The following is a 19,817-nucleotide window of genomic DNA, read 5'->3' as shown; positions in this document are numbered from 1 at the left end:
CGCATCTGGATGGGGTGCGATCAAGGCGAAGTCAGAGGAATTCACCGGCGCCCAGGATGGCCTGGGGCGGGGTGTGGGTGGGGCTTCTGGCCAGGCCAGCCCACCCGCATCGTCTCACCTGCAGTGCTCACTTAGCCGCTGCCCAAGAAAGGGGCGCTGTGGTTCAGCCCCAGGGGCAGCTGCTCCGGGAAGCCGCCCCCAGCCCTTCCCCATCCTGGAGGGTTCCGGGTCTACCCTGGAAACATCGCCCGGCTCCTGCCAGCTGCCCCTCCCTGCCGTCAGGCTGCGCCTGCCTCTTCCCGGCCCCTCCAGAAACTGGAGGGACAGCTGGGCACTGTCTGCGTCAGTTTGGGAACCAGAGCCAGTGCCCAGCTGTCAACCTCACCATGCTGCCTTCCATGTGGCTTCTCGGAAGTTCTCTTGGGACACAGAGCCACGTCACTAACCCCTCGCCCACTTCTCCTCACGCTGGCTCTGAACCCACCCCACAAGGCCCCAAGGCCTTGAATGAGCCCCTTTCCGCCCACCCCCGCTCCCACACGCCCCCCGCCACTTCCCAGGCACAAGACCCCGGGGGGCTGAGCTCTGCTCATCTTTCCTCAGCTGGATTGGACACGCCCCCAAAGCCGGTCTGACTTACGCCCATGGCAGGCGAGCTGTCACGTCCCCTAGGAAGCCCCTCCCCAGCAGGGGTTAGAGGCCCTCCCTGTGCTCCCACTGCCCACCCCCCCTTAGGGCACTGAGTACTTGGGTTGTCACTGTCTGATGTCCTGCCGTCCCCCCACCCTGTTTGCAGCTCAGCATCTGAGGGGTCCCGGGGGCCGGGGCAGGGAGCGAATGATGGGCCAGTGCACAAGGGGCTGCTGTCTCTGCAGTTCCGAGGAGCTGCCCCCTCCCTCGGTCCCAGGGTCACAGGGTCCCTGTGGGTATCGGATGCCCTCCTCATCCGGGTCTGAGCTGGGCACTTTGCCCTCTCAGTCCCTCTTTCCCTGGTCCGGGAAGAGCCCAAAGTATTAAAACACAAGCACACATCCTGGGTCTACTCCTCTTTTATCACATCCCAGCTCAGGGATGTTGGGCAAGTTACAGCTCCTTCCTGAGCCTTACTTTCCTCATCAAAAAGCAGAAATACCTCCTTCCTGGGGCGGAGGATCAAGTGGAAAAAAAACTGTGAACACCGTGCTCAGCCGATGCTTAGCAAACAGCAGACACTGAATACAGGGACACGCGCTTTCTGCTTCCAGATGTGCGGCTGCAGCCCCAGAACAGAGGCTCATCTCACCACCAGGAAGCAATGCTACCCAGCCCACCTCCTAGCACAGCCGGGCAGGGGGGCCGACTCGGATTTCTAGTGAGGCCTGGGGAACCCCGGGTCCCCAGTGAGGCCCCCACTAGGCAGACCCATCAGTCCGCGGGGGCAGAAGCTCGGGGGCTGCAGCGCTGTGAGAGGAGGCCATGCCCAGGTGTGAGGGGGGCTTCCCTAGATCCTGGAGGAAAGGGGCAGCGCTGGGGAGGGGGGTCTGGGGAAAGGCAGGACCGCACAATGGTTAGAGCAGTTTGGGGGAGCCAGACAGGCGGGGTTCAGAGCTGATCCCACACTGCAGGGAGTCCACCTTGAGCCTCGGTTTCCTCATGTGTAAAAATGGGCTTGACTGACCATCTTACTGGCCCACGGCAGGAGGCGGGAGGGTGTCTCCCAGCAGCCTGCTTGCTTTCTGCATGATTCAGCACCCTCGTCTGGGTGGGTTTGTGTGTTTGCCAGAGACTGTGTCTTGTCAGTTTTGCCCCCAGACACAGACCCGCAAGAGTGCCGGGCGAGCCGGATCCCCAGCCAGCCTGGGCGGTGGTGGATGCCGGGCACCCGCCGCCAGGGGGCCAAGCTGGTCAGACACTTCATTAATGACTAAAGCCACATGCTCTTACTGCAAGAGTCCAGGAGAGACACACGATTCCCGGCAGGGGTGCACATTTGCGGCTTTCAAGCCTCGCAAATACCGAAGGAGTCAAAATTTCCTTTTAGCGGTTGGTCCTTCAAAGCCCGTTGTCCTTGAATGACAGCCTTTCGGAGCAACTAAAGCCTCGGGAAGAGAAGGCCGACCCTACTGTGGGCCCTCCCCATCGGCACCTGTGCCCAAGACAGAAGGATGCAGCAAAGGAATGTGGCACAGGGAAGTGTCAACAGGGCACAAAGGAGCACAACCCTTCTCCCACCGGGAGAGAAACTCCCACCTGCCGGTCCTGGGCCCTCCCCTAGAGGGAGCTGGCAGTGGGCCCCAGGCCCGGCCATTGCCGGGACTCACAGGAACTTCCTAAAAATGCAGACGCCCAGGCTCCCCTCTAGACCAGCTAAATCAGCATCTCTGGGGTGGAGGTGAGAAGTCCTTATTTATTACAGCCCTGCATTCAGAGGGTCGTTAGGTTCAGAAACCTGAACTGAGTCTCTGCTCACCCTTCCCAGACTTGGGGAGGAAGAGGGAGGGATACTTTTCATGCTCTGTTCTTTAAGTGGAAGGATTTTCTATCAGTCGTGACAACCGGTCTCTACACAGTTCCAATCGGTGGCTTCACCCAGGAATCCAGCTGGTTGCCAGGATACCAGGCCCCGGGGCCTATCACAATCTCAGAGGGGCACCTGGTCTCCCGCCCGGTGGCTCGTGGCCGGGGGTCCGGCGGCCGAGGAAGTGTCAGCGGCTGGTCACAGGTGGCGAGCTGCTTCCCAGACGATCTGCAGGGCCATGGAGGCGCAGGGGAGCTGGGCCAGGGTGTAGGCCAGAGAGCGGGTGGGCGCCCGCAGCTTCCCCAGGTAGGCCACGGTGTGCACCATGCGGCCCAGGAAGACGACCAGGAAGTGCACCCAGGCAACGAAGGGGTCAGGCCCCAAGAAGGAGTAGACGAAGCCCAGGAACAGGAAGGGGTAGATGGTCTCCATGTCATTCCGGTGGGCTCTGGGAAGGCAAGAGGGTGCAGTCAGCCAGGAGTTGGCTTTGAGAATGTCCTGGAAGCTGAGACCCTCTGCCCCGAAAGGCCCCACACCCCTGGGGACCACCTCGGGGGTGCCAGACTCACGTCCGTCACGGCCAAGACAAGGAGATACCCCAGAGGCAGGGGCGACGGTGACTCCAAGCTCGTGCCGGTGAGCAGCTCAGAAAGTGAACCCTGTTAGCAGACCGGGAGCCACGAAGGGCTGCTGGTTGGTTTTCTTAGCAGCCCCTGCCATGGTCTCCCCTATCTTCCCCTCTGGACTTGAACACCAGGCAGGAACAGTGGGGCTCAGTGGGGTTGAGTGAAAGCTGGGCTGGAGCCTCGGTCTGCCTCCAGCCGCTGCTCTTTTATTTATTTTTTTTAATTTTGGCCACACCACGCAGCTTGCAGGATCTCAGTTCCCCGACCAGGAATTGAACCCGGGCCACAGTAGTGAAAGCGCCAAGTCCTAACCACTAGACCACCAGGAAGCTCCCCAGCCCGTGCTCTTTACCACCAAGGCAGGGCTTTTCTGAGGCCGTCCTCTTTCCAAATGCAGGTTCCTGGGCCCTCCCCAGAGGGATGGGCTAAGAACACGCATCTGAAATCCACGCCTGGCTCTGTCTTATTCTGCCCCTAAATCTAAGCAAAGCCTTCCTCCTCTCAGGGATAATAAGGACAACTTGCTCTCACTGGAGCCAGCCAATCGCCGGCCAGCGGCGAAGCTCTGTTTCATCCGCGCTATCCTGTTTCTTTCTTTGTTTAAAATATCAAGTGTGTGAGTATATGTGGTGGGGGGGGAGGGGCAGCTGTGTATAACCCTGACGTAAAAAAATGACCGACAAAGAAAACTCATCCACTTCTGCTCAGAGTTGGTTCACATTTTCCATGATTCCTACTAATGGGCAGCTTCCTCTGTGGAGGGTGGGGAGGTCAAGTCCCATAAATTAGACACTGAGCAAATGACCAAAGCCAGAGATGGCATGCTGGAAGCGCAAATAAACAGGAGCGCGGTGCCTGGGCCGTGACCTCCCCCAAGGACAGGCCACGTGTGTGAGGCACGGGGACGCTTCTAGAACTGCAGCTCCTTCTCCAAGCCTTCCAGCTGGAGTGCATCTCACCAACTCTGCACTAACGGGCCAAGCCCAGCCCAGCAGCCCCTGTGTGGGGACCTGCCGCGGAGTCCTCCACTTCCCTGCCACTTGCAAGGACCTCAGGCAAGGGCCAGGGTATGTGGACTCTAGGAACTGGGCAGGGCAGAGGGGAGAAGCACTCAGCAACCCAGGGCTGCAGGGGTCTCTGTGGCATGACTAGGGTGGGTGTAGTCAGGGAAGGAGACGTTGTACTGAAGCCTGAATGATGAGGGGCCATCTGTGCAGGGGAAGAACTCTCCAGGGAGAAGCATGGGCCTGTGCAAAGGCCCTGAGGTGGGAATGAGCATTGCGTGTTCAAGGCTCAGAAAAGTGACCCATGTGGCTGGAGTGTGGCACGTACGAGGGAGGGAGACAGGGTAAGAGGGGGAGAGGGGCCTCATGAAGCAGGGTAAGGGGTCTGGAATTCAATCTGAGTGTACAAAAGCTCCCATAAACCCAGCAGGGCCTGGATCTTAGGTCAAACTCAGGACACTGCAGTTGGTGTCTCTGTCCCCATATCCTGGAGCCAACATGAGTCTTCCTTCTCCTTTATTCCCAAAGCTTGACCTTGGAACACAGCCCCAGGGAAAGCAAGCCTACAGCAGGGCAGTTCTCGCCAGCTGAGGGAAATACTGCTGGATGCATGTGAGAGAAGCAGGCCGTGGCCAGATCTTGGCTACAGCGATGAAGAGGGGGAAGCTGAGGACTGGGGCCATTTCAATTCCTCAATCGAGCAAGTCCCTTACCTTACTGGGGAAGAGGCAGCAACTGTTGCTCTAAAATCATGCTATTTAACCCCATGCTATGGACATACACCTGTGTACACCAACATCCCCTAACATGCTATGAGACAGACACCTTGGAAAACCTATTTTACGTTAAGTCAGGGTGTCCTAGAAGGTGGTCTTCCTCCCACAGGTTGACTCATGAGATGGTACCAGCTGGGAGTATTTTTGTCATGTTGTATATTTCTCGGAAAGTTTCAGGAAAAGCGTAACTAGCGCATGAAACCCATTCAATGAGACACTTCTCCTTAAAGCATGTATTTACATTCTGAGAGTGAGTCACTTTTTAGAAAGCTGTTGAGAGGATCGTCGGCCAAACCCCACAGCACAGGTGAGGGAAAGAAGTGGGGGGACACCAGGCACAGAAGAGGAATAAAGATGGGAGGCGCAGCCCTCCCTCCTGGCTCCAGCAACTGGGACTAGAGGATTCAGAGATCACCTTTGAGGAAGGAGAGGTGGCTGGGAGCTGAGAAAGACCCTCAGCCCCTGGGGTGCCCAGTCCCCACGGAAACTGCCATGGGGCCCCCACGAAGCCACAAGTGGCGCCGAGGACAGGCGTGATGCCAAGAAAGCTCATTCCTCTCCTCCCCGCCGCCCCTACCCCGGGATCCGAATCGAGAGACATGGAGGGAGTCACGTACCAGAGAGATTCTTGGGCAAAATGTGTCATTCCACTAATGACCAGTTTTTTAAGGTAAAAGCCACTCAGAGCAAATTCCCGCTAGACTGGACTTGCATGGCTCCCTGCAGCGCCAGGCCTGCCTCTCCCGTCAACAGACACTGCAACACCGGCTGCCTTTTACTGCATCCGGTGACAGGACTGCGGAGAGAGCCCTACAGTTCCCCCCAGGCTTCCTGGGCAGGGACAGCTGCTGGCAGCCCCGCTAGCTCTCTCCTCTTCCCTTCCCAGGCTCTCCATCTGCACGGGTGATTTCCTTGAATTCAGGTTTGATATGAGGTGACGCCTGCTTAGTTTTAAAGGCAGGTTATAAAATAGAGTTAAACCGCCTTCTTGAAAGGAGAGCAGAGCCCATATCAGATGGCCTGGGCTCACGAGCGATGCGGCCTTGGCAAACCTGCTTCTTCCTCTATTGATGCTAGTGCCGCCCTTGGAAGCCTATTGGGAGGCAGAGTGGGTTGGTTCCTATAAAGTGCTTAGAACACCGCCTGGCACGGCGTAGTTTTGCCCCAATTTAGCTGCCATCTTCTTTGGCACCGTCATCATCACCACCAGCCCTGTCCCGGACATGATTGCTGAAGCTAATTTCAACTCTTGGTTTTGCCAGAATCCCAGCGCCCTCAGACGCCCAGGCCAAATTCATAAACATTTTACGGTGCGAGGCTAGCAGCCTCGCACCTCCCCAAGGGTGCTCGTTAGACCCCTGGCCTCAGGCAGGTCTCTGTCTCTGGACCTCTTTTCACCATCCACAAAATAATGTGTTTGGATGGGGTCTTAAAGGACTTCTAGGGCTGAGATTTTGTGACCCAGTCTCCTGAAAAACCAGTTCACTCAGATTAAGTCTCCGCACCACACTCCAAATAATCAGAAATATCTCAAAGTCTGGGTCAAGTGTTTGTCTTCCTTCTTCGGGACCACGCAGAGACACACCCCCCCGCCGGCCCCAATGAAGCTGCATATTCACATGAACTCAGAATCTGGCCCAAACCTACATGGCCGGGAGACTTCGATAGGAATCACTCAAAGGACGTGGCTGGGTTTCATCATTGTCCTTGAAACCTGGTTCCTGACCCCTCCCAGAGCTGGTCTCACATTTGGGCTCCAGCCTGAGCTAATCTGCAAGGCAGATCTGTGCTCCAAGAACTGAGACCAAAGTGCTTTCCTGTTTGTGCAGAAGGCGGCCCTGGTTGCACTAAAACCTCTGGTCTAATATTTAACTCACTTTTGCTTCCAGGGCGTCTCCTGTCAGGTTCCAGCCAGTTCTCCGGTAGCAGATGGCAGGATGTGTGATTCCCTGCGCCCTCGAGGTTCCATGATGTTATGTAAAGTCAGCAGGAGCCCTGGGGCCCCAGGAACCCCTAGGTCCGGCATAGTAAGCCCCAGTAAATAACAGTACATGGAAGGTCACCAACAATACTCACCAAATGAATATGACATTATTAGCTAAGAGGTGCTCAAAGGGTGCTGCATTGGGCACTATTTACGAGAGCCGGGTTATAGAAGCAACCTAAATGCCCATTAACAGACGAATGGATAAAGAAGATGTGGCACATGTATACAATGGAATATTACTCAGCCATAAAAAGGAATGAAATTGGGTCATTTGTAGAGACGTGGATGGATCTAGAGACTGTCCTACAGAGTGAAGTAAGTCAGAAAGAGAAAAACAAATATCGTATATTAACGCATATATGTGGAACCTAGAAAAATGGTACAGATGAACTGGTTGGCAAGGCAGAAATAGAGACACAGATGTAGAGAACAAACGTATGGATGCCAAGGGGGGAAAGCGGCGGGGGTGGCTGGTGGTGGTGGATGAATTGGGAGATAGAGATTGACATGTATACACTAATATGTATAAAATGGATAACTAATAAGAACCTGCTGTATAAAAAAATAAATAAAATAGGGCTTCCCTGGTGGCGCAGTGGTTGAGAGTCCGCCTGCCGATGAAGGGGACGCGGGTTTGTGCACCGGTCCGGGAGGATCCCACATGCCGCGGAGCGGCTGGGCCCGTGAGCCATGGCCGCTGAGCCTGCACGTCCGGAGCCTGTGCTCCGCAATGGGAGAGGCCGCAACAGTGAGAGGCCCGCATACCGCAAAATAAATAAATAAATAATGAAGAAAGAAAGAAAATTCAGGGACTTCCCTGGTGGCACAGTGGTTAAGAATCTGCCTGCCAATGCAGGGGACACGGGTTTGAGCCCTGATCCGAGAAGATCCCACATGCTGTGGAGCAGCTAAGCCCGTGCGCCACAACTACTGAGCCCGCGCGCCTAGAGCCCATGCTCCGCAACAAGAGAAGCCACCGCAATGAGAAGCCCATGCACCGCATCAAAGAGTAGCCCCCTCTCGCTGCAACTAGAGGAAGCCCGCGCGCAGCAATGAAGACCCAACGCGGCCATAAATAAATAAATAGATGGATAGATAGATAGAATCCGCCTGCCAATGCAGGGGACACAGGTTCGAGCCCTGGTCCAGGAAGATCCCACATGCTGCGGAGCAGCTAAGCCCGTGCGCCACAACTACTGAGCCCGTGTGCCTACAGCCCGTGCTCCACAACAAGAGAAGCCACTGCAATGAGAAGCCCGCGCACCGCAACGAAGAGTAGCCCCCGCTCACCGCAACTAGAGAAAGCCCGCACGCAGCGAGGACCCAACACAGCCAAAAATAATAATAATAATTAATTAATTAAAAAAAGAAAAGAAAAGTGTTGAATTGGGGAATTCCCTGGTGGTCCAGTGGTTAAGACTGGGGTGTTTTCACTGCCGGAGGGCCCGGGTTTGATCCTTGGTTGGGGAACTAAGATCCCACAAGTGATGTGGTACAGCCAAAAAAAAAAAAAAGTGCCGAATTGAATTTCAGCTACTTGAGCATGAGCACTGTAGATGACGTGTCCTTTTGTTCAGAAATGAAAATCATGTTGGGTGGGTGGAGACATCGCGGTACCACACGGGTGTGTGGTCTCTCCCTGGCATGGTTGCAGCCAGTATAAACAAAGTGTTCATGACCCTGTGTAACCACCCCTGTGCCACAAGTAACGCAAGTTTTGCTGCACAGACCCCTCACCCCTTGGGAGAAGCCAAGCACTCTGGGTGGCTGCTCTGAGCTGGCCTGGCAACCGGCTGCCCCTGCTACTCATCACACGCTTCTCCACTGCCCCGGAGAGTCATGCCAACCAGGTGGCATGAGGGTCACCAGTATGGATTCATGTACGGGTGAGGCTTTTGTTCACCAAAGTACAACGAGTGCTAAACACGGTAGCTAGCACATGGTCAGTGCTCGTTGAATGTTGAATGAACGGATAGATGGATGGATGGATGGACCTCGTATGAAGGACTATATACTGTAGTTACATTAGAAAGGATGAAATAGCAATGAATTTCACTTTCTACATTACACATTTATGTAATTTTTAAAAACCACAAGTACATGTTATTTTCAATGGCCAAGAAAAAGAAAAGAATCTCTATTATTTATACCACTTGGTCCCACCCATTTCTGCCGGTGATTCATGGGAATGTGACAAGAACTAGGTGAGGGCTTGTGTCTGTCTCACTCCTGTCCAGCTACCCATCCTCCCCACACCCATCCCACGCCTGCTGACAACCCCCATCCCCTGGGAGTGCTTCCTCCTGGCTCTCCAGCCCATTGGTGTAAAACTGCAGAGAGGAAACTGCTAAAATACCCACCACTGAGACTGGCTACGTGAAATTAACCTTTAGTCTCTGATGGAATTTTACACGGCCTTTATGTATTTATTTGTTTATGGCCCCACATGTGGCTTGTGGATGTCAGTTCCCTGATGAGGGATTGAACCTGGGCCACATCAGTGAAAGCACCGAGTCCCAGCCACTGCACCGCCAGGGAACTCCCTCTGCATCCCTTTTTTAATTATCACTTTTCGAGTAGTATTTACTGACATGGAAAGTGCTCATGAAATAATTAACTGAAAAAAAATCAGAACACCCAGTTGGGTGTACCATGCACACCTAGTGTTATGAAAAATATTTAGACGACAAAGAGGAGACAGATGAACACGTTAACAGTAACAAGAATTGTGAGTGGTTTTCCCCTTTTGGCTCTATGTATTTTCAATATTAACCAAATGGTCTGCAATGACTAGTTCTGAGTTTTATAATAAGAAAAATTGCTTTAGATTGACTGGGGGACGCTAAGCATATGAAAAAATGTTCACCTTCACTCAGAAATGCGAAGTAGGGAATTCCCCGGCAGTCCAGTGGTTTGGACTCCGTGCTCTCACTGCTGAGGGCCTGAGTTCGAGCCCTGGTCAGGGAACCAAAATCCCATAAGCTGCACAGCACAGCCAAAAAAAAAAAAGAAAGAAAGAAATGCAAAGTAAAACTGAAATGTGATGTATATTTTCACCCATCATGTTGGCAAGGATCCACCCAAAAGTGGATACAGAGTTAGCAGGGTCGGAGACACGTCTCACACACCAGCTGTGGGGCTAGACTTGTGTACCATTTGACAGGATTTCTTACCATTTGATCGCAGCCCGCAGTTTTGCTCACACTGACGCACAAAGGAAAATGAAAGAAGCTTCGATGCACTCTGTTCATAACACAGAAAGACTTAGAACAGCCTAAATGCCATCGGAGGGTAAGTGGTTGGACCAGCTACGGACCATCTATTTAATAGAGAAATGGCGTAAATGCTACAGTGCCGACGTAATGAACGAGGCCCCTCTATGGGCTGCTATGAAACAATTTCTGTTATGTGAAGAAAGGACAGTATAAATCAGTGGGTGAAGAGTGATCCTTTGGGGGTAAAAAGGAAAAAGCATAGCGCGTGTGTAGTAAATGCAGGAAAAGTGTCTCGGAGAAGATGCGTAAGACATTGGTAACAGCACTGGCCCCTGGGGAGCAGATCTGGGCAGGACCTGCAGGTCAGAGGTGGGAGAGAGACTGAAATTGCACTGAACATCCTATTCCAACTTTGTCATCCTGAGCCACGAGCACATATCACTTTTCCACGAGTCACTAGAACTTAAATTAATGAATAAATGAAAACAGTCTAAGAGGATCTGGAAGGCAGAAGACCTAGGCCCCCTGGGCATCCTCCAAGCCCCCATGTTCAGAAGAGGGCCCGAAAGGACAGGCCATGATCAGGCTGAGGGGCCAGTGGTACTTGCCTGAGACAACGTTCCACATCTGGGTCGCTCCGGCAATACTGGAGGCCTCCGTGTCTCTGAGCATCCTCAGGGTTGGCAAAAGCCTGGAATACATCAGCAGAGAGTTACCGTTCGTGAGATGGACGGCCCAGTCGACTAGGTCCGCGGCGATGCAGGCAGGCACATACGTGGCCATTCACCAGCACCCATGAACTCTTACTGCGTGCGAAGTGCTGGAGACTCACCGTGAACAAGGCTGCTATGGACTAAATGTTTGTGTCCCTGCAAATTTCCTATGTTGAAGCCTAACCCCCAGTGTGATGCCTTTAAGGAGGCAGTTAGGTCATAAGGGTGGGGCTCTCTTGAATGAGATTAGCACTCTTATGAGAGACCCCAGAGAGCTGCCTCACCCCTTTGCCAAGTGAGGACACAGCAAGAAGATAGCCATCTATGGACCAGAAAGTAGGCCCTCATCAGACACCACCTCGGCCGGTTCCTTGACCTCGGACTTCCCAGCTTCCAGAACTGTGAGAAATAAATTTTTGTGGCTGATAGGCCACCCAGTCTCTGGCATTTTGTTGTAGAGCAGCCGGAAAAGACTAAGGAAAAGGCCCTCCTATCTCTGCTCTCGTGAAGCCCACAGTGTAATGAGGGAATTGCCAATGAACCAGGGAAGACCAGGTGGTGAGTGTTGAGAAACAGAAGACTGGGTGTGCTTTGAGAATGTTCACAGGAGACCCAACCAAGGCTGGGGATCAGAGAAGGCTTCTCTGAGGCAGTGACAGTAAAGCTGAGGCTTGAAGGATGCATCAACCTTAACCAGAAGAAGGGAGGGTTATAGCAATAGCATACGGAACAGCATGTGCAAAGGCCCTGGGGCCAGAAGAAGAGCATGTATGAAGAATGAAAAACCAGCATGGCTGGAGCATAGACAGCAAGGGACAGAGTTCCAAGATAAAGCTGCAGGGGTCAGCAGGGGTCCTGGAGGCAGGAGCCTAAGAATTTAAACTTTGAACTAAGAGCAATGAGAGGGTCTTGACAGGTCCCGGTGAGAAACTCAGCTCCACACCGACTAACTGCAGGTTTCTGAACTTCCCTGGGTCTCAGCTTCCTCATCTGTGAATTCCAGATCAAATGAGGTTCATCTACCACATGAAGAGCAAAGGAGAGAAGTGGAGACGCCCCAGCACAGCGCCAGGAGGGCGCTCGCTGGGTGAATCGTCAATGCAAAAGAGGGACTTGAGGTCACACTCAGGTCATTGGAGGTCACACCCGTTGCTCTTGCTGCACTGTTCCCTGCGGGCATCCAGCCAGCCAGCCCCACCAACCCCACAGCAAACCTGAATCTCTGTGGCACGTTTTCTAAATTGCATATCCTGCTGCTTCTGATTCATGAGCCCTTGAGATATCTGTTCCCAAGTGCTGGGGTTTTTTTTTGTCCTGCCTGGTGGGTCTGCCCCTGCTCCAGCCCAGAGGTGAATGCAGCGCTTGTCACCATCAGGATTCCCCAATGCCCAGAATTCTTCTGTGCTGGCCCTTAAGTCATGGAATCACCAATTCTGATGGCCCTGCAGAGTCCGTGGGCCTGTGACACCTTTCTCAGGGTCTCGGCATTCAGTGGGCAGCTGTCTTGGGTGTCCACAGTCCATGGGTTTGCTCACCCCTGAAGACAGCATGAATACAAGTTGGCCTGGCCAGGAGCCAGCGGCAGTGCAGACAGGGATAGAGCCCCAGCGTCAGAAGCATAAGCACTGCCTCTAGCTGGGGCCGGGGTCAGGCCTCGGGATGCACTCCCACCAAGAGATCTCTGGCCTGTCATGTCAATTCCAACTGTTAATAAGTAATGAAGACTTAACACTGGTGGGGCATTTGCTCCGTGCCAGGAGCTGTATTCTCCTGGCACTGCTGTGACCATCCTCAGTTTACAAATGAGGAAATCAAGCTCTCAGACTTGCCCATGGTCCCGAGGCTAATGGGTGGAGGAGCCAGAGCCGGCATCCGTCACCTCCCCAGGCATCCGTCACCTCCCCACGGTGTGGCTTCCCCAGCTCCTCCCTGACTGACTGAATGAGAGGGAAATTTGTAGTGTAGGGAGAACCGGAGCCAGCCCAAGGGGAGGTTTCCTTCTGCCACTCCCTACTGACCCGGTAGACAGGCACCCCAACAGGTTTGCCTCTTCCTTCCCTAATTCACATTAAAAGAAAAGCTCTGGGCCCCGCATGGCCCTGGTGAGAACCCCATCCCCGCCATGGCAGGAAGTGGGCTCCGGAGCTGGGCCCCTGGGCTCCAACCCCGCTGTGTGGCCTTCACAAGAGAGGTCTCCTCTCTGAGTTCAGGTTCCTCAACTGGATGACACGCTGAATACGCCCCCACCCCGACTCCCCCCGCCCCCCGGGCGGTGGTGGGGATTAAACGCTCCATGGAAGGACTCAATGGGTGAACGCGGCTGTCCCCAGTTGCTGCCTGTATCTTGCATCCCAGGATGGGCCGGGGCAGGGAGAAGTGAGCACGATCCGTGTGCCTCTGCTTTGGGAGTTCGTTCACCCGGGGAGCTGCCCTGCCTTCGGTCCTGCCCGTACCTGCTAAGCCCTGCTGCTGAGCAACCTTCCTCTCCCCAGTGTCCACCCTCTGCATGGCACGACGTGGGCGCCGGCCTTGCCTCGCCTCGGAACTGGACGAAGGGGCACGGTCGGAAACAACTCCTCTCTGAAATACCTGGGGGGATGATCAGAGGTACCCCTGGGCTTCTCTTTGTCTAACAGGACGGCTGCTGCCACTTCCCTGGCCCTGGCTGCCCCGCGGGCTAGCGGCCGCCCTGGAACAGGTCCACCCGCCCCCTTGCTTCCCCCCCCCCCCGCCCCGCCCGCCCCCACCGGCTCAGATCTTGGCGTCTTTATTGCTGTTTTGGCTCCAGGATTCGGATTGGCGGATCGGTGGGGGAAATTCCTCCCCGAGAACTTCAGCGCAGCCTGCCTGAGACCTGGCCTCTGGAGGGAGGCTGCGGTGGGTTTGGGAGCGACCTTGCCGGGCGAGCTGGGAATTTCCACTTAAAGGCTTCTCTGGCCTCCTGTTCTGCCGGTTCCCACCCCACCCAAACATCAGATCTCCGGTGCGGGAAGCCGCCAGGTTGGACGGAGGCTGAATGCTGCCTCACTCCACCCTCTGGGACCTGCTTCTCTCTGAGCCGCCGGCCTAGCTCAGCGGGACTCGTGGAGTCCTGCTGTGCCGAGAACTCACCTGGTGGCACGGCAAATGGCAAATGCTCTTAAAACAGAGGAAAAGGAGGTGCGGGCCCCGCTGAAACCAAGGGCCGCAGAGAAGCCATCCCAAAGGGCTGGGAGAGGCACCTGGTCCCGAGCCCGCTCGCTCAAACTCTGGCCCCGAAAACATCTGGGCCAAGGGTCCCGTCCCCAGCCTTCCCGGCGGTGGGAGAAGGGAGCGCACGCGGGGCTGGGATCCCCGAGGGCGGCACGTACCTTCTTCCGAAGCCTCACTTGGCCCGTGATGATGGCCACCACGTACATCTTGATGACTAGCAGCGTGCTGCAGAGCAGGAAGGCCGGGAGCACCCGGCCGCTCATCAACTCCAGGCCGGGGGGAGGCATCTCGGCGGTGGCAGCAGCGGCGGCAGCTCCGGGAGAGACAGCGAGCGGCTGCGAGCTCGGGCGCGTGGCTCTGTCTCCGAGAGCAGGGAGGGGCGGGGAGAGCACGCGGGAGGCTTGTCTGCACTCGGCACCCGCCCACCTCCCAGCAGCCGCAACTTCTGCCCCCAGATGCTGGGAGAAGCAGAGAGCCAGGGGGGCTCCCGATCGGGCCCCTGGCCCCGCCCCACCCCTCCCTGGCAAATCCTTAAACGCTTTCTAATCAGTTTCCTCAATCTGTCAAGTGGGGGGTGGTGGATGGCAGTGCCTGTCTTCAGGGCGTGCAGCAAAGCCAGGAGCCTGGCAGGACTTCCACAGGTGGCAGAGTCACTGATCTGTGGCCACCGCCCTGAGGGTCAGGGTGTGAGAACCAAGCTATCTGTCCCCACGTTTAGCCTGGACACTTGAGCCACAGCCAGACCTACATCGATGTGACTTTGCTGAATTGTGCTCCTCCTACGCCCGCCCCCAAAGATGTCCACATCCCAGTCTCCAGAGCCTGTGACTATGTCACAGAACGTGGCGAAGGGCCTTTGCAAGGGCTGAGTAAATGTCTTAAAATGGAGAGATTATCCTGGATTCTCTGTGAATGCAGTTGAATCAGAAGGGTCCTCCTAAGAGAGAGGCGGTAGAATTAGGGGGAGAAAAGATGTGAAGACAGCAGAGGTCAGAGAGGAGAGAAGATGCTACACTGCTAGCCTTGAAGGTGAAAGGAAGGTGCACCATAAAACGCAGGTGGCCTCTAGGAGCTGGACAAGACAAGGAGACAAATTCTCCCCAGGAACCAGCCTTGTGGACACCTCGACTTTAGCCACCGAAATCGATTTTGGACTTCTGGCCTCCAGAGCTGTGAGATAGCAGATGTGTGTTGTTTTATGCCACTACATTTGTGTTCATTTGTTACAGCAACTGTAGGAAACTAGCACAGTGGTCTACTGTCTTTTTCAGTATCACTTTACTTTGCCAGGAGACTCCCAGGCAAATGGTTTCGTTGTTCATCACAGGAACTTCCCAAAAGAGCCAGTTCTTCGGTAGAAAGCATCAACAGCTCGTGACCCCTTTGAATCCCCTGCTTCAAAATCCTCACCCTGTTGTGTCCTCCCCTCCCCTTGGCCCCCTTCCCCAGGTTTGGGGTGGGACCTCGGTAGAGGCAGGGATCTTATCCCTTTAGTTTTGCCAACACGGCTTGCTCCTGCTTGCAGGGGCACCCTGGGGAAGTGGGGAAGAGGGAAAACTCAGCTTCCGGTGCCCACTCCCAACTTGGACCTGCCCAGAGGGACAGCAGTGTCAGTCTTGTTACCTGAAAACTGGGTTCGCCTCTTGGTGGGTGTTGAGCTGAAAGACACACGAGCCAAAGATGGGGGGAAGGAAGGATTTATTACTTGCAGCAAGCAAGGCGGACACCGGGGAGCTTTCCCAAAGCAGTGTCTGTTAACAGCAAAAGCGGGGAAGTTTTAAGCTGAGGGTATATGCGTATGCATAGAGGGGCTCGAGCAGAGGAGAATTCAGCGCAGAATTGGGGCAGAGGTCAACCGCATCCAAGCTTTAGGTGATTGAAGTCAGGAGGGTCAGAAAATGTTAGAGTCACCGTCCCCTAGGTTTCAGTAGATCTGGTGGTCGGGCGCCTGAGGGGGGTGTTTAAATTCTGCAAAACATCTCGGGAAAGTGCTTCAGGCTATTGAAGCACCACTGAAACAGAACCAGGAGTTGTAACAACTGATAAATTATCTTTGTTATTGTTATTCCTCCTGCCTGATAACAGTTTGTTGTTTTGTTCCCTTAAGCTCCTTATTGCTGAGATCTGTTCAAGGACTGGCACTGTGGCCACAGCTTAGATCACAAAATGGCTTAGGCCAAAACGGCTTCCCTTACGTCAAAAAACTATACCTGGTTCTTTTCCTGGTTCTGGTTCTGGCTTGTGCCCCAAAGCAGCAGAGACCAAGGAAAGACCTGGCCAGAGGGCAAAGACACTTGCTGTGAACTCTAGAGCCAGACTCCACTGGCATCAAACCCCAGAGCCAGCCCTCAGTGGCAGCTGTGTGGCTTTGGGCAAGCAACGTCCCTCTCTGAACCCACTTCTTCAACTGTCAAATGCAGCCGACGGTCAGTCACTCCCCACAGCAGCTGTGGGAACTAGGAAGAATCATGTCTAATTATCAGGCACCTGGCACATAGTCGGCCCTTCATCTGCAGAAGCCTCTGAGCCTCAGTTTCCCCTTCCTCAAAACGGGAATAATGATGCCTACCTAGCAGGGTTGCCAGGAGGGAGACTCTTGGAAACCCCCTGCCGCTGAGGCTGGGGGCGGTAGGTTGGGGGTGGGGGACGTGAGGTGAAGGATGGCTTCTTGTCCATTTATATGTGCCAAGCCTTCCTTTATCTGGACAAAAGATGAGCTTGTAAACCGACACCCATGTCTCTGCAGCATGGGGCTGCCGGGCTGGGTTGTCCCAGCCCCATGAGATAAATGGTAGGTCACGATCACGGACGAACATAGAAGGCATTGGATGTCCTGAAACGTGTTTTATCTCCGACACTAGATTGGGAGGGACTGTGCTGGCTTGCTCCTTGCCGATGTTTTTGTCTGAGAACAGAGGACTCCCGCTTCTCTTGCCCCCAACTCAGGGGAACCACTGCAGGGGGCTGTCTTCCTTGTCAAAAAGCTCAGTTGCGGGGCTGGGATCTCTGCACCACCCCCAGAATTGTGGACCAGAGACAACCGAGAGGGGACGCTTGTGTTCATCCCTCCTTGGACCAGGGGGCTTGCTCTGCTCTGTTTGGTCTTCTAAAACAGCAAGATAGAAACCTCGCCAGCAGAGGCTGGGAAAACCAGTATGGGCAAGGAGCAGATGATTACCTGCTGTTACCCACAGCGGAAAATAAGAGGGACTTTGTCGGGAGGCCCTTCTGACCCGTGTGTGTGTCTTTGTGATAGGAATCTTTTCTTCATCGTCTGCTGAAACGAACCAGCTAAGCCAGGGCCCGGCAAGGATAACAAACCCTTCTCTGATCTTCCGCCAAGAATTTCCCTACAGCCTTCCTCAGTCAGTGGAGCTGCCCTTGTTGTTTTCGGTGGAGATGGTGACGGTGGTGTTACTTTTCTCCGAGCTCCAGTAACGTTCTTTGCATGGAAAATGGGATCGGTGCCCCACCCCTGTGCCGCCTTGCAGGGTGGGGCAGGGACAGGGTCGGGGATGGGAGTGCTCACTGTGGGCCTGGCCCCAAGGCCCCCAGAAAATACACTGGTGCCTGCACAGAAATGACGGCAAGAGAGGGAATTCCCTGGTGGTCCAGGGGTTAGGACTCCGAGCTTTCACTACTTAGGGCTCTGGTTCAATCCCTGGTTAGGGAACTAAGGTCCAGCAAGCCAAGAGGTGTGGCCAAATTTTAAAAAAAATTTAAAAAAAGAAAGAGGACAAGAGAAGGCCCTGAGACCACCCCGGGAGGAGGCCTCCTGGACGTTGGAAATGTTTTATGTCTTGACCCGGGTGATAGTTACACAGGTGGATATATACATAAAAATTCACCGAGCTGTATAATCAAAATGTGTTACTATACTGTATTAAAAAAAACCCCACAAATTTCTCCCGTCCCAATTCTGCCACCCTGAGCAGAGAGCAGCAGCCACGCCTGAGCCTTCTTCCAGCTCACCCTCCTCGGCATTTCCTGAGGATCAGAGACCCGGCTCTGCACGCTGTTTAATTGTCTGCGACTTCAGAGGAGGCTTAGAGAGAGGAGGAAGTTGCTCCACCTCGCCACCGGTTCCTGACCTCAGTGAATACTGCTGGGACTCTCTCCAGCCAGGGATGAGGAAACGCGGTGATAAAAATCACTGTCACTGAAGCGACCTTTTAGGTCAGATTCGTGTTGTAGGCATCACCGCGGCATCAAGCCTCCTCAGAGAAGCAATGTTTGAGAAATGTGGTATGTGGTCTATGGGAGAGGCAAATGGAGATGAGTGAGTGCTTTCTGATGGCTCTGCAGCCCGTCCTGGGTCAGAGGTCCACCAGGTGGGAACCCTGGGCTCCCCTTGGGATGAGCAATTCAAGGAAGGACTGTTGTTTTTGTCTGCCACCTCACCTCTCCTTTCTACCTTCCTGTGGGAAATCACAACATTCCTTTCCTTTCCTTGCACCCCGATTGCCTGTAACCCTGGTGGGGCAGCCAGACTACTGCATCTTCTTAGTGTGGAGCAGCCATGTGACACAGACCAGCCAATCACAATGTTCCTGGCATCTGGGCAAGGAAGAGCTCTGGTCCAAGCAGAGCCAATCAGAGACCTTCCCTGGGAGTTTATGTTCTGACACTGATGGAGAAATCCCTCTAGGCTCCGGGACAGGACCCTGGCCTGGTGTTGGCCTGAAGCAGTGTGCAGCCATTCCCTCTCCCCGCATAGAGGAGGTTGTATTCTCAAGGAAACAAAGAGGCCCCAATCTCTGACTCACCCAGGCCCAGGAGTCTAGGCATTTCCTTTTTAGCTTCAACAAAACATCAGTCAAATCACATTCCTCCTCTGCTCCAAACTCTGCAGTGGCTCCCATCTCACTCAGAGCAAAAGCCAAAGTTTGGCCCATGGCCCATGGCCCTATCCCATCTGGTCCCCATCTGGTTCTCTCGGAACTCCTCTTCTCCTTCCTCCCCTCATTCATTCAGCCCAGTCACACCGCCCTCCTTGCTGGTCCTCAAACATGCCAGACACTGTCCTTTCTCTGATCCCTCCGCCTGGAATTCTCTTCCCCCAGCCATCCACTGGGTTGACAACTCATCTTCAAGTCTTTACTCAAATCTCAGCTTCCTGATGCGGCCCAACCCTGAGCACCTTAAATCAGTTCTGCATCCTGTCCCCACCCCCAGCACTCCGGATGCCGCCTCCCCGCCTTCACCTTCTCTTTTCTTTCCATAGCACATATCACTCACTGACACATCATATAATTTATTTAGTATCCTTACTAATACCTGGCTTTCTGGGGCAGGGGTCTCTTTTGTTTACTGATGAACCACAAGCATTGGTCCCATGCCTGACATATAGACACAACTGTAATTTGTTGAATTGAACTGAATTAAGCTTATTTGACTTGGATTTCTTTTTTTGTAACCCAAAGAGTCTAGCCCAAGATGAGTAAAGAGCTCCAGAGTTTGGTTTTGTATTCTGACTGCCGCCTGCTTACTTCTTGGAATTCCCCTGGGGGAGCCTGGCTGTCTCTCCTGCCTGACGAGCGGAGAGCCAGGGAAGAGGACTCTGTGTCTCTGAGTGGCACTGGCTGCCAGGCAGGTTGAGACCAGAACAAGGTAATTGGGGCATTGTCCCAGGGTACCTGCCTTTGATAACCATTCAGTTAGGACTGGAAAAGAAGGCATGATTTTAAATTTGGTTAGTTTGCCCGTTAACAGCACAGACACTCACCCAACAGTGTAGCAACACAGAAGCTGACATTTATTGACAAGGATAAATGGGTAAGACTGGAAGCTGCCCACCAGTGAACCAG

The 19,817-nt window shown here is 54.2% G+C and overlaps 1 protein-coding gene across 1 annotated transcript; it reads right to left on the bottom strand.

Moving 5' to 3' along the window:
- Positions 1–535: 535 nt before the first annotated feature.
- On the bottom strand, positions 536–14,451 carry PTGES (prostaglandin E synthase). Its single transcript, XM_030838605.2, has 3 exons — positions 14,169–14,451; positions 10,714–10,796; positions 536–2,945 (listed from the first exon to the last, which is right to left on the bottom strand). The coding sequence occupies exons 1-3, from the start codon at positions 14,295–14,297 to the stop codon at positions 2,696–2,698; spliced, it is 462 nt and encodes a 153-aa protein (XP_030694465.1). The 5' UTR covers positions 14,298–14,451; the 3' UTR covers positions 536–2,695.
- Positions 14,452–19,817: the final 5,366 nt, after the last annotated feature.

The sequence above is a fragment of the Globicephala melas genome, chromosome 6, assembly GCF_963455315.2.
Source record: "Globicephala melas chromosome 6, mGloMel1.2, whole genome shotgun sequence".
NCBI lineage: Eukaryota > Metazoa > Chordata > Mammalia > Artiodactyla > Delphinidae > Globicephala > Globicephala melas.
The sequence above is the reverse complement of the archived record's forward strand: the minus strand, read 5'-3'. Positions and strand labels throughout refer to the sequence as shown.